This window comes from Myotis daubentonii, chromosome 17, assembly GCF_963259705.1.
Source record: "Myotis daubentonii chromosome 17, mMyoDau2.1, whole genome shotgun sequence".
Classification (NCBI taxonomy): domain Eukaryota; kingdom Metazoa; phylum Chordata; class Mammalia; order Chiroptera; family Vespertilionidae; genus Myotis; species Myotis daubentonii.
Genome location: NC_081856.1, coordinates 29,019,043 through 29,032,681, shown reverse-complemented (window position 1 = coordinate 29,032,681; position 13,639 = coordinate 29,019,043). Strand labels below are relative to the sequence as shown.

Sequence of the window (13,639 nt, the reverse complement as noted above, 5' to 3'; positions counted from 1 at the left end):
GACTGGGCAGTTTGCCCTTCTCTCTCCTTTTTTCTGTGCATCACTGTTTTCAAACTTCCTAGCCTGCTGTTCCAGGACCGCCTCAGCCAATGGGAGGCACTGGAAAAGGGGAAAGTCAGGATATTTCTCCCATCAACCTCACCCCGACTTCCTTTGTGACTTCATTTGTGGCTACAGCCCCTGTGTGGCTCCTGCTTCCACTGGACAATGTCTCACTGTCATTCTTGATCCTACCAGAAGGCCCTAGGCATTGGGCTCTAGTCACACCCTTCCTCCTATCGCTCATGCACTCCTACTGCTGATAATGCCTTCCTGCTGCTGCTAATGTCTGGTTGTCTCATCATCCTTATTTGATTGCTCGATTCTTCTATTGCTAATGTGACCAAGTCCCTATGTTAAATTCCCTTTGCTTGAAAGATCTAGAATGGTCGATGTTTCCCTGGCTGAGCCCTAGAGTATAGAGGCATACTAGATGGTCACTTGTTTTATGAAAAAGGCAATAGGAGGTGGGATCCTTAGCAACAGTTTGCAAAGTTTGCTCACTTTTACAGCAACCATGTATTTTCCAGCCTTGACCACCTTAGCCCAAAACATGGAGCCTGTACATGCTGGCACTGATCCGCAGCCAAAGAAGGATAGATGGCAGAGCCTGGATAAGTACAAAAAGTACTGGTTGAATTGAGTCCAGTGAATCTGCCATTGTAGCGAGGGACCCTGTCCAGTACCTTGCACCTAGTAGGCATTCCAACATATGTTGAATAAAAAGCAGTCTACTTGTAATTCATCACCAGCATTTCCCAGGCAACAGACTATATAATAACACAGTTAATGCCTTGTCTCACAGTTTCTGTGACTTTTTGGTAAAATGACAATGAAAGCATTAACCAGGCCTTGCATAGCTGTCTGAGCACAAATCCTGTTAGTTGCTCAGAATGTCTGATTATATGGGAGTGACCGGGCTCCATGGAGGAGCATGAGACTCCAGCCTGGAGTGCTTGGTGTGGTCAAGGGGCAAATTAGTAAAATCTCCCTATACGGAGGTTAAAAAAAAAATAGGGGGAAACCAACAACCAAGGGCTAGACCCTGGACATGTAGTCAGTGCGAGCAGGATAAATCCTCCTCAAATCAACCTCAAGGCTTGCTCAGAGCTGAGGTCAAATGTATACACCCAAGGAAGTAAGCTGCGGAAAGTTGATAACCACAAGGCTGATGTCGGGCCAGAGAAAACGTGCAGACTGTATCCGCATGCAGTTCAGAAAGCCGCAGCTATAGCAAACAAGACTGAAAACACAGCGGAGAGAGCCAGCGTGGGGTGGAGAGAGGGAGGCAGGGGGCACAGTGGTTGGGTTGTGTGCACAGGCTTCAGCACCTACCTTGGGTTGAAATCTTGACTGTGTTACTAACTAAAGACGAGTGACTTAACCTCTGTATTCCAGCCCTCTTTTTGGGTTAATTTGAGTCTGCCCTCTTGTTTTCTGCTAAGAGTAAATGAGTTCATACATAAAACATCTAGCATTCAAAACTTAATAAGGTCATTTAGAAGCATAGCTGGTACACCAACCAGCCACATCTTTGGTTTGTCAAGGTCTGCAATCAGACTTTGAATTTCATTCATCCGTCCATTTGTTTGACATATCTTTGAGTGCCTGATGTGTGCCTGAAACTGGGAATACAATGAAGAACTGAAACAAACAGGTCTCCGACTTAGTAAACCAGTGAAAGAAAATATTAGAGGGTCAGTGTTAGGTTAGTGGTAAGGGAGAACCAGGTAGCCCTGAAATCATTTCTAATGTGACTCTTAAGGAGGAAGAAATATGTCAAACTTACCACTCTGGTGAGGCATGTTAATAATGGGGGAGGCTATGCAAGTGTAGCGACGGGGGGCATATGGGAACGCTCTAGACTTTCCACTTAATATTTATGTGAACCTAAAACTGTTCTAAAAAAGTAAAAATCTATTTTTAAAAAATTTTAAAAATGAAATAAGAATAAGATATTAAGATTTTAATAAGAGAGTAAGATCTAAAAGAATAGCTCTTAAAAGTTGTCATTAAAAATAAATAAATAAAAGGATGGGTGCATAATAGAAAAGACTTTTCTCTAATTATCGTAAATATTTTTGGTAACTTCACAGAAAACTAAGGATATTAGCTAAATCACATTTTGATAAATTAGATCTTTTATATCAGCTCTGTTCATTTTTTTAAAATGGCAGATAGTGAAAGCTAATTGGAGTCCATCATACTCATCTCTAAGAGACACTGGTAGTTCATATTGCCACGCAAGGAAATTGTTAGAAAAAGCAGCGTTCACATAAGCCAGGCATAGGAAAATAAAAGTGAAGCTCCAGCTGAAGGAATTTTGTTTGTTGATCCTTCAGGGTCATGCTTGCATTTAAGTCAGCTTCATTCGGTCATTCAATTAGCCTTCCGGTGTTTTATAGGCATTTTCTTACTATGTGTGAGACTTGGCTTGGTATCTGACACTACCACAATAAATAGGGGATGATTCTTGCAGTCAACAGTCTCATGGTTTCAGACTAGAACACAAGAACAAGCAATGCAATGGGATAATTGGAGGCAGTGATAATATGGAAGCAAAGAACTCCATTCATTCATTCACTCATTCATTCATTCATTTGTTCATTTGTTCACTCACTATATAGGGTGCTCCAGAAATGTATACACATACTTTGAATAATTACAAAGACAGTGTTATTAAAATACATTTCATTTTCAAAATTGAACTATCAGCTGTTAAAGAGTTGTGTGTGTGTGTGTGTGTGTGTGTGTGTGTGTATGTGTACCTTTTTCAGGACACCCTGTGTGTTAGTGACACACTATGTGGAAGGCTCCATAGAATTGAAAAGCTAGATAGATAATCCTTGCTCAAATATATATATAATTGATTTCAGAGAGGGAGGGAGAGGGAGAGAGAGATAGAAACATCAATGATGAGAGACAATCGTTGATCAGCTGTCTCCTGCATGCCCCACACTGGGGATCAAGCCCACAACCTGGGCCTGTGCCCTGACCAGGAATCGAACTGTGATCTCTTGGTTCATAGATCAACGCTCAACCACTGAGCCATGCTGGCTGGGCAATTCTTGCCCTCTTGACTCCTTTATGATTTTGCCTGTTAGGATTGTGGAGAAGCTTTGAGTTGGGTCTTGAAGAATGAGGAGTATTTATGGAGACAACCACAGTGAGAAGGGAGTGTCAAAAGGAGTAAATATCCTGTGCACTTGGGGGTTCCATTGCCTTGTGGAAAGAACGCTGGCACTTAGCTCTGGTGACCCCCTCTCAGCACCAAGTGGCCCCACCTTGGGTCCTCACAAGGAGATATTTTAGGGAAGTCCTTATGGGTGATGACTACATTTTGTCTGTAAAGAATGACTATGCCCTCACTCCATTGCCCTCTGTCACCTCATGGATAGTCACAGGCTGACATTCTAGGACATTCCATTTCCCTCCTTTTAATCAAGGCCTACAAGGCTTATCGAAATATATCCAGATCTGTTTTTAGAGATCTTCAATCTGTAAACTTAGCTTTTAATTTCAATCCTCATCTTAGGTACTTAAATATTGATTTTTAACCTTTTTTTCCCTTAAAAACAAGATTTATAACCAGGTCCAGTTATCATGGATATGGATAATCCTTCAGTGAACACAGGGACAGATATTTATATATTAGCCTACATCTAGTTGGATCATAACTTGAAGGCTAACAACATCTAAAATTCTCTGATGATATCAAATTGTATTCTTAGAATTTACTTTTAGGGCCTTTTCAGGGCCTGGAATGTTTTTGTGAGGCTCTTCCTTTCTCGATCTGTATTACAGATACTATCAAATTCCACTTGGTTTTTATCTACATAACATAGAAAATTAAAACAACTGGACTTCCTACTCCCCAGTCTTCCCCACCTCTTGCTTTCCTTATGAGTGAACAAAGGCTAAGTCAGGAAGCTCTTATCAGGGGGGTGTTCCTGAGAGTACTTTCCTGGATGTCCTATTCAGCCCAATCACTGTGTCTTCTGCTTGTGGAGAATAATCACCGAGAAGCCCTGCTGTTAACGTTGATCCCTGAGAACCATAGGTCACGGCAGGCCTCTGAGTCACCCGCAGTTAATCATGAGCAGCCTGCATTAGTCATTGGTGTGTTTGATTGTGTTCTAATTCTTTAAAAATGTGTGGCTCCCTCTGGGGAAAGTGGCTCCGATTCTAACAGACAAGGCAGTTTCTGCTCTATTCTCAGATGCACATCAGGGCACACGCATTCACAAGTGAGGGAGCACCCACCAGCTAAAAAGGACTCACTGCAATTATTAACCGATTAGCTACTAGTTTAGTTAATTGGGTAATACCCAGTAGACATACTCAGAGTAGTTTTCTGACTGAACAACTTGATTCGCAATCGAGCATTAAATGTTGACTAGTCCGAGTAAGTCGTGTGCTTTGTATAACACAGATTGGATGGCATTTTTCTTTTGAGAAATCACTCTCTTCCTATCAGCTCCTAAGAGAAGAATCAGCCCAGAAACAGAAGAACGTAGGCTCACCAGTCAGCGCCCTGCCCTCTTTCTGCTGGGCTGGTCTTTTTTGAGCTCAGATAACACCACTAAGGCCACATGCAATAGGCCTGGGTGTTGGGGAAGCCCAGTCATGGTGGAGAACCCCTGAGGACCACTATCAAGGAAGAAGGACTTTTAAAAATATGACAGGATACCTTGACCCCAAGAGGTGGTCACAAGGAACACAGCAGTCACCAAAGCTTCCAATCAAGGGACAGTCGTGTGCAGTTGTTATTCTTGTGCATACCGTGTAGAAAGAAGTGTTAGTGGATTTTTGTTGTTGTTGTCAACTATTTCCAGAGTGAATACTATATGAACAGGCTTCTTTCTGGAAGTTATAAGCTAAGATGTTAAAAGTGATTGTTTTCAAGGGCTAGGGTTCTTTCTTGTTTTGTTTTCTAGTTTGTCTACAGTGAATACCTGCTGCATTTAGTAAGAAAAAAAAAAGGTTGTAGTCTTAAGCATTTTATTTTATTATTATTTTATTATTATTTTTTTATTTTTTTAAATAAGTGTCCTCTTTTATTATTAGTCTTAAACACTTTAAATTACTTGCATGCCTGCCACCTATCAGATTGGTTGTTTTCATTGACTTATGTTCCCTTCTGAGCTTTGACGAATCACCCAGTTTCTCTGTTAAGTGTAATTACATAGAGATGTGGTTTCGCAGTTTGCTATTTCAAAGCATTGTTGCACCTGAAAAACAGACACCAGAGATCATCTGCAACATGAGTCAGGGTAACCCAGACCCCCGTCTGATGCAACTGGTTGGGGCTGAATACAGAATGCTCTCACCTGCCCACCAGTCTGGTGATAGAACCTACTTAGACAACGAGGTGTATGTGTTTCTTTATGGGTTTTTTTTGTGTGTGTGTGTGTGTGTGTGTGTGTGTGTGTGTGTGTGTGTTTGCCTGAGAAAATGTATAGTTTATTAGTAGCACCATAAATTATTTGGAATAAGAAGTCTGTTCTGTGGAAAAGACACATGAATAGGTTTAGGATTTTATGGGGCTGAATCAGCCAAATCAAACACAGGCTTTCCCGAAGCTTCCAAGTTTTTAATGGAAACTCACGCTCTTCAGAACTTTGCTGCCTAATTATAATTCATGCCTTTTGCAGATCCTTTACAGGGTGGACCAAAAGGAAAATGTTAGACATGTGCACTTGTGACTTCTATTGTGTTATTTGTGGAGTGCCACACATCGGCTGGCCTGGTGCGTGCAAAGACAGAGGCCAGCTCCTGGCAGGCCGGACCACGTCAGCATGAAGGAGGAAGATAACCTTGCAGTTTTGCAAATACAGACTGCAGGCTCAGAAACAGAACCAGCCTGTATATGTGGTTGTACAAAAGTCACCAGTGTCAGACTTTAATATAAAAGTCCAATAGTAACCATAGCCCAAATTATCCCATATCATTGTCTTCATTAGAGAGGTCCTTTTGAAACCCAGAAAAATGAACTACACGGATTTCATTTTGATTTTATTTTTTAAAAGAATCTCTCTCTCTCTCTCTCTCTCTCTCTCTCTCTCTCTCTCTCTCTCTCTCTCTCTCTCTCTCCAGGTCTAACTGGTATCAAAGGAGAAAAAGGAAATCCAGGTGTTGGAAGCCAAGGTCCCAGAGGACCCCCTGGGCCAGCAGGTAAATATTCTTACCTAACAGAAAATTGAAATTGAAAATCCTAAATCTTTCTATTCCCTGGATATCACAGGTGAGGAACATGGTCATATTACATCCTTGTACCTAACTGCAATGGCTGTATGTCGTGTTCATTTTGTTAGGAGGCCAATTTGTCTCCTAATACAAGCTCTCAAAGTTACAGCATATTCTGGAATCTTATTGGTTAGGACAGGCTAGGCTATGCTGTAGTAACAAATGCTTAGTGGATTGACACTACAGTGATTAATATCATACTCGTGACACAAAGCTTGATGTATGTTGGTTCCCCTCGCCCCCCATTTGGAACAAAAGGCCCCAGGAGAAAGATAAAGGAAGCATCTCAGGTCTCACAGTTCTAAATGCAGAAGGACATAAGTCACTTGTCACATTTCACTGGCTGGAACTAGTTGCTCAGCTCCAACTGTCCTGCAGGGGAGGCTCGAGATCTAGAGGAACACGTGGATGTTTGATGGGCACTGGTAGTTCCTGCCACCATGCTCATCTCACTGAGTGAATTTTGGGTGAAGTTTTGAGGTTTGTGTACATTACTAGGAGCTTTCATAATGGTCTTCAGACAATCAGAGTCATTATTAGAATTCTAAGTTTGCAATTCTATTGGATATTTGCAATCTCAGTCTTAGCCACATGGAATCAAATGCTTTATAGACTTTTCTTTCCAACCTAATAATTATTTTGGAAAAGACTTTTTCTAGGAGAGATGCCTAATGCAATAGATTCATTTCAAATGTAAAAATTCCTGTAATTTGAGATCATATAACTGACTCAGCATCATGAGATGCCCAGAATGGATGCTGGGTGGATGTTGATGAAATGAGACTGAATGTACCTGAGAGCCACAACACTTTTCAAATATATTTCTCATTTACATTTTGGTTTTAAGTTAAAGAATTTCATTTCTAGTTGGAGAATGGTTCTTAACTACTTTTTGAATGCAGCTATAAAAACCAACAAAGAACCCTGCCTGGTTTGGCTCAGTGGCTAGAGCGTTGGCCTGCGAACTGAAAGGTCCCAGGTTCAATTCCGGTTAAGGCCACATGCCTGGGTTGTGAGCTTGATCCCCAGTGGGGGACTTGCAGGAGGCAGCCGACCCATGATTCTCTCTCATCATGGATGTTTCTATCTCTCTCCCTTTTCCTTCTTCTCTGAAATATATATATATATTTTAAAAAAACCACACACCAACAAACATAAAAACAAATGAAAACCAAAAATGAAAAAACCCAACCCAACAATCTTTTTAATTTCACAAAAATTTTAATCTCCATTTTCACACAATCTAAGTTCTCAATTAATATAAGCTAGCCTAAAGACGTTTTGGATTAGTATGTTGGGTCCAGTTGTAGACTTTATCTTTTTCTCATGTAGAATAATTTCTTTCAGACTCAGACTAATTTACTTCAATTATCTGGGGCCATAAACCAGTACAGATGATGAGGTTGAGCTTGAGAGTGTTCATGTGTTTGTGTGTGTGTGTGTGTGCACGCACACATGCATGCACACCCATACATTGGATTCATATTGGGAAACAGAAGCTCCACAGAGAAAACAAGGTTTGAGAGCGCTATGTTCCTTCTCCTTTAATATCCAAGAGGTTCTAGAAAAGAATAGATTTTGTTTTCTAGTTTTCTGAGCTGACTAAAAGGGTTGTCCTCCAGGATAATGAGTGATTCCAGTATGTTCTTCTGTCTAGGGAATCCAGTTTAGGGAGAAGCACTCAATGAGTAGAGAAAGGCAGGTTGCTCTAATTGTTGAGATGTGTAAGGTTGCTTCTCGTAAGAGTAGTTTACTTCTTGGTGGTCTCAAAACTCACCCTATTGTCGTAAAAGACCAACTGTTTTCATTGTGGGTGCTTTTTAGGACCTGCAGGGGAGAGTCGGTCAGGAAGCCCGGGGCCCCCTGGCTCTCCTGGACCAAGGGGTCCACCAGGTCACCTGGGGGTGCCTGGACCACAAGGTCCTTCTGGCCAGCCTGGATACTGCGACCCCTCTTCATGTTCAGCCTACGGGGTGGGAGGTAAGTGCCAGCCTCTAGTGGGCTTTAACCAATGTTTTACTATAATTTGTGCCATAGCGGTGAAGGGGTGCTATGAAAAATAGACCAAATATGGGAGGGAAGCAGAGCTTGAACTTCCAGAGGCATCTTCTATAAAGTGCATATGACTCTCTAGAGGTTAACTCTTTAAAATACCAGAAGTTCAAAACAACAGCACAGCTAAGTCTTCCTTGCTTCCAAATGGCAGTTCACACAGAGTTGGCCTCTGAGCTCATATTTGGTCATTGGGGGACATGTTTGAACGTTCTTTTGGGCCCCTCATGCTATGTTATTGCTGTGGTATGGCCATGGTGTCCTGTAAAATTTACTCTTATTTGCGGGAAACTTCAAACTTAGAACTTCCCCATAACTGGGATCCCCTAGATTCTTTGGGGTGACATCCTGCCCACCCCATGCATGGATGACCAAAGATAATTTTCAGAAGAAACATAAGTGGCCATGCTGTCCTTGCCTCATTACTAACTACTGGATTGCGATTCTGAAAAGATTATGCTCCCTATAAACATCTGCAGTCTGCGTGCTGGCGGATTGTGCAATGAGACATTTTCTGACATAGTCGTTCTTGGAAGCACCAAGAGGAAGACTCAGAGACTGCTTTGAGGCAATGAGCTTATTAGTCAATAAATTTAAATTTTCTGCTTTAGGAGAAATTTAACCTTATTTGCCAGAGGAACTGGTCAGAGTTTTGCTGATGTGTTTTTCTCTGTCCATCTCTTCCCTCCCTATTTCCTCAAATCTCTCTGTCCTTTACTAAGATCTGATCCCTTACAATGATTACCAGCACTGAAGTGGAACTCCTCCACTCTGAGGACATTGGCCTGGGAAATTGGCTCTGGATACAGAACTGTCTTGTTGACCACCACCACCCAGCACTTAACCCTAACAATGGGCACTCTGCTTCCCTGCCTTACCTGCTTCCCTATCTGCCCACTATCACATCTCTGCTCCCACCACACAATGTCAATACTACTGGAATTTAAGCAAATCACATGGGTCAATTGTATTACAAACAGATTGCTCCATATGAGCTTGGATAGAGGAATATGGTTGTGTACCAAGAAGTTATGCCAAACTCCCCTGAATGAATGCTCAGTAATAAAGTTACTTACATGAGCCTTCTCCTCTATCCTGTACCCACACAAGATTGATGGGCATCTTTCTTTCTGATCACCCTGCTCTCCATTCTTCTTCTGATCACCTCCCCTTCCTACTGCCCCCTGGTGATGGACTTCTAACATGAGATCGATTTTTAAAATTTATTTTTCATAATTCTGCTGATTTTTCAAGGTTCCTTTTGTAAATAAAACACATAATATTTAATCAGATGGCTGTGATTCTAGTTTTCTAACAATGTCTGTCATGTATCTGTCCCTTCCTTCATTAACTAATCATCTGAAACCTCCTGGGGAAGGAACCAGAGGTGTAGTGGGTGAAGGGAGCTACTGCTTTCTACCCAAGCAGGCTATCTCTCTAGTTTAATGATCAAATCTACATCTCTGTGAAGGGAGATGATCAATTTTTGGTTTCTGGGTCCTATCAAGTCCCCACCCCGCTCTTCCTCTCTAGCTCCCCATCCTGATCAGCCGGAATTCACTCCTGTCCAAGACGAGCTGGAAGCGATGGAATTGTGGGGCTCTGGGATCTGATCGCCTCACGAGAAATTGGAAGACCAACTGCAAGAACTCTTACGGGCACTTGTTCAAGAAGAATGTCATAATGTGGTTTGTATACTACCTTCTAGGGGCTTGTTTCATCAGCCTAAATCTCTTCCTTGGATATTGTTATTATTGACAAAAAGAATTACATTTTTTAAAAAACCCTCCATCTATGATGCCATAGGATTGATTTTTCTTGGTTGCTTTAATGACATGCCAGATCACTGGTTTTTCCAGAGAGGAGTTCTCGGAGAAAATTTGGCCAAAAAGTTGAACTACGGAAACTTTTCTGTGTTAGATGATCTCGAGTCCTAAAATGCAACAAAACAGATGTGATTGTATTCGAGGGACATGGGGTCCTAGCAGAACAGGAATGTAAAGAGATTCACAGATGATGCCATTGATTCCTGTCCCCTGTAACCTTGCTGAAAAGAAAAAGGGAGAAACTACCTCTTTGTCAATTGATGTATCCAACTCTGAGATCACTTGATAGCTGCTTTCACTGCTGTCCAAGGACATGTTACAATAGAACCTTTCTTAATCTGGTGCTATGAAAAATAGATTTCATTTTGCAGTGGTTTTTGCCATGTACAATAATGACTTTCCACCGGTTCCGATGCAAACAGATCTAGTTTTGATGAACAGTTTATCCAGTGGTGTTCCAAGGCTTGCCCTCCTTATCTACATGGCTTACAGTGTACATGCAGATAAGTTTTTGCAAACCTGTTTCCATTGTCTTTTGTAAGCAAATAAAAATTTAAAACAGTGTATGTGGACTCTTTTTACTGCATTTCTAAAAGTCACCTTCAACGTAGCTGAGTTTTTTAAACAGAAAAATAAGAATCGGCTTCCTTCAGACAGGCATTCAAACATACATTCAAACATTCATTCGTTCATTCTAAGTGTAGTATAAAGCTTAACAGAAGAAGTTGACTTGAATTTTATCATTCATTTATAACCTATCAAACAGCAATGACAGTGAAAATGCAAGACTGATGCTAAATAAATGTTGATGAATGGTTGGCTGAAGAGCCCATATATCTTCTGGTATTAACAACCAAAAAAAAAAAAGCCTGGAAAACTAAAGGCAGAGAAGAAATGAGGTTGAATCTAATAAACTCTAACCCCTAATGACCTACTTATAACTATAATTTATCTTTTGTTCACAAAGGAAAAAAATCTAGATATTTGAGAAAGATTTGGGTCCTGTTATTTACTGTTGAAAATAGAAGTGATAGAGAACCATAACCTTATTGTATGCTCTTTTTCCCTGTAGTGTCTGTCTAGTAACAGCTACTTTTATATGGCAGAGATGGGGTCAGTTTTCACCAGAAGCTGGATTCTTCCAGGCTCTACTTGTTTGCCTTTGGGGATCCAGCAAAGAGTTTTTGACACGTTTGCAGGAATGCGAGAAGACAGTGAGCAGATAACCAATAGCTGTCTCCTTTTAGCTACACAATATGACTCCAGGTGTAGAGAACAGGAATGGTAAAGAGGAAAGCTTGCCCTAGGTTCATCATGATGGTCTGACCCAGAATCATTTAACAGAACTCCTCCTTTATATGACTGGGGTATGTTATAAGTCACCTCAGACCTTTGTATCTCAGATTTCTTAGTCTTTTAATAAGTGAGTAGAGGGAGGATATTCTATATGTTTTAGTATTTGGTCCTGGAAATTCAGCCTCATAAGGTATCACTCAAAAGACTCTCAAAGTTTGTTATAAATGGTGAAGTATAAACCATTAGAGGTTTTAATTCATTCATATCACTCTTGAGTTGTGCAAATATACTTGGCTTTGATTTTACTTGGTGATCTGAATTTGTTTATTTAAGCTACAGGAAAGTTTCATTAGTTTGGAATGTGTCATCACTTGGACCCAATATATTAGATTTTTATTGAGTGAAATGTTCAGAATAAAAGGTGTAACTCAGATCTAGGACTTTTGTGTTTATAGCACATTGTCTTGAAATAAAATCTGATTTTGGATTGCATTTTTTATTGACTTGCCTATTTTGACAGAAATATACTTATATCTTAATTTATAGTTGATATAGTTTCAGAGCCCATCATTTCATAAAAAATACAATCTTCAGAACTTTCACCACTTTTATTAGAAACTCAATTTCTTTGGGGAATAATCATTTTAAGGTAATAGTTTGTATTCAAATGGGCTTCCATTTAATTCCAGGGCAACTCTTCCTCCCTGTTTCTTTTCCACCTCCCCTGTCCAACTCCAACCTTCCATAACTAATGTTTCTGTGTACCAGGAACTGTTCGAGTTCAGAAGGTAAAACCATGGACAAGAGAGCTGTGGTTTGACCTTATGGAGCTTCCTCTCTAGCTAAAGAAAGATAGGAAACGAGTGAACAAATAAGCAGAATTAATTTCAAATTGTGACGAATGGTATGAAAGATGCAGGAAAAGTGCTGAGATAGGACTATGATGAAGAGGTACAAAGGATCATCTGTTTCCACTGGGTAGACAGGGAGGGCTTCTCTGAGGGCATGACATTTTAGTTGACACATGATGATGAGAAAAAGTGTGGAAAGGAAATTCAAGCTCAGATCTTGTCAAGGACAAAGGCCCTTTATCAGGAAAGTGCTTGTCATGTTCAAGAAACAAAGAAGGTCCATGTGGCAGGAGAGTGAATGGAAGAGTAAACAGATAAGGCTGGAGACCAAAGCCAGCAGGGCTGTGTGCACCAAGTTAGTGATTTAGATTTTAAGTCCCATGAGAAGCAATTGATAGATTTTCAACAGAGGAGTGACATGATCGGGTGTATGTTTTAAGTTAGTGAAGGGAAAATTGATCTTCCAGGGAGCCATGTTGCTCAAGTTCATTTTGAAGCTGTCATTGGGCTGTTACTATCAGCCAGGCCTACTCCAAGGGTTTTAACATTCTACCTGTTAGGTTGGACTATGCTATGCTGTGGTAATAAAAGCCCTAACATTTCAGGAGCTTAGCACAACTCTATTACTTGCTCACACAAGAAAGCAGGACAGCTGTCCTCCATGTCTTGGTTCACTGTTCCACATGGCTGCTCTCTTGGACACTTCCATATGAGCACGTACTGTCATGACTGCCAAGGAGAGAAGAGAGAGCATGGAGAAACATCTCCAGCTTCCCTCAGAAGTGACACACATTACTTCCACTCACCTTTCATTGTTCTACGTTAATTGCATGGGCACATTTAGCTTCATAGAGGTGGAGAAGTACAATCTCCTCATGTACTTGGAAGCAGAAGAGAACCAGAAATATTGGTGAGAAGCAATAAAAACTACCACTGTGTTTTAACTAACTTCATTGTCATAGCAACCCAAGAGCTGGTTCACTATTGCCCAAATGAGGAGACAGAAGAACAGAAAAGGTAAGTTACTTGCCCAAGGACACACAGCTAGACTTCAGAACTAGGCATTTTGACTCAAGTTATCTTCTCTTTTTTTTTTTTTTTTAAAAATATATTTTCTTATTGATTTCATAGAGGAAGGGAGAGGGAGAGAAAAACATCAGTGATGAGAGAGAATCATTGATCAGCTGCCTCCTGCATGCCCACCATTGGGAATTGAGCATGTGCCGTGACCAGAAATCAAGTAGATGACTCTTAACCTCTAGGCTACTCTGCCCCACATATTGGTAATGTTAATTGCAAAAAGGGGTGGAGATGAGGCTCATTAAAGCA

General features: G+C 40.8%; 1 protein-coding gene across 4 annotated transcripts in view; it reads left to right on the top strand.

The window, feature by feature from the left end:
• COL14A1 (collagen type XIV alpha 1 chain) overlaps window positions 1–11,910 on the top strand; it is a 178,020-nt gene extending 166,110 nt beyond the window's left edge. For 2 of the 4 annotated variants that reach the window (XM_059671814.1, XM_059671812.1), the window contains exons 46-48: window positions 6,136–6,213; window positions 8,110–8,265; window positions 9,871–11,909. In XM_059671814.1, coding sequence (XP_059527797.1) covers window positions 6,136–6,213; window positions 8,110–8,265; window positions 9,871–9,950 — 314 coding nt within the window. In that variant the 3' untranslated portion in view covers window positions 9,951–11,909. Of the gene's footprint in view, window positions 1–6,135; window positions 6,214–8,109; window positions 8,266–9,059; window positions 9,625–9,870 lie in introns of those variants that run through there. The other 2 variants (XM_059671813.1, XM_059671815.1) reach the window with 2 other exon arrangements.
• The last annotated feature ends 1,729 nt before the right edge of the window (window positions 11,911–13,639 follow it).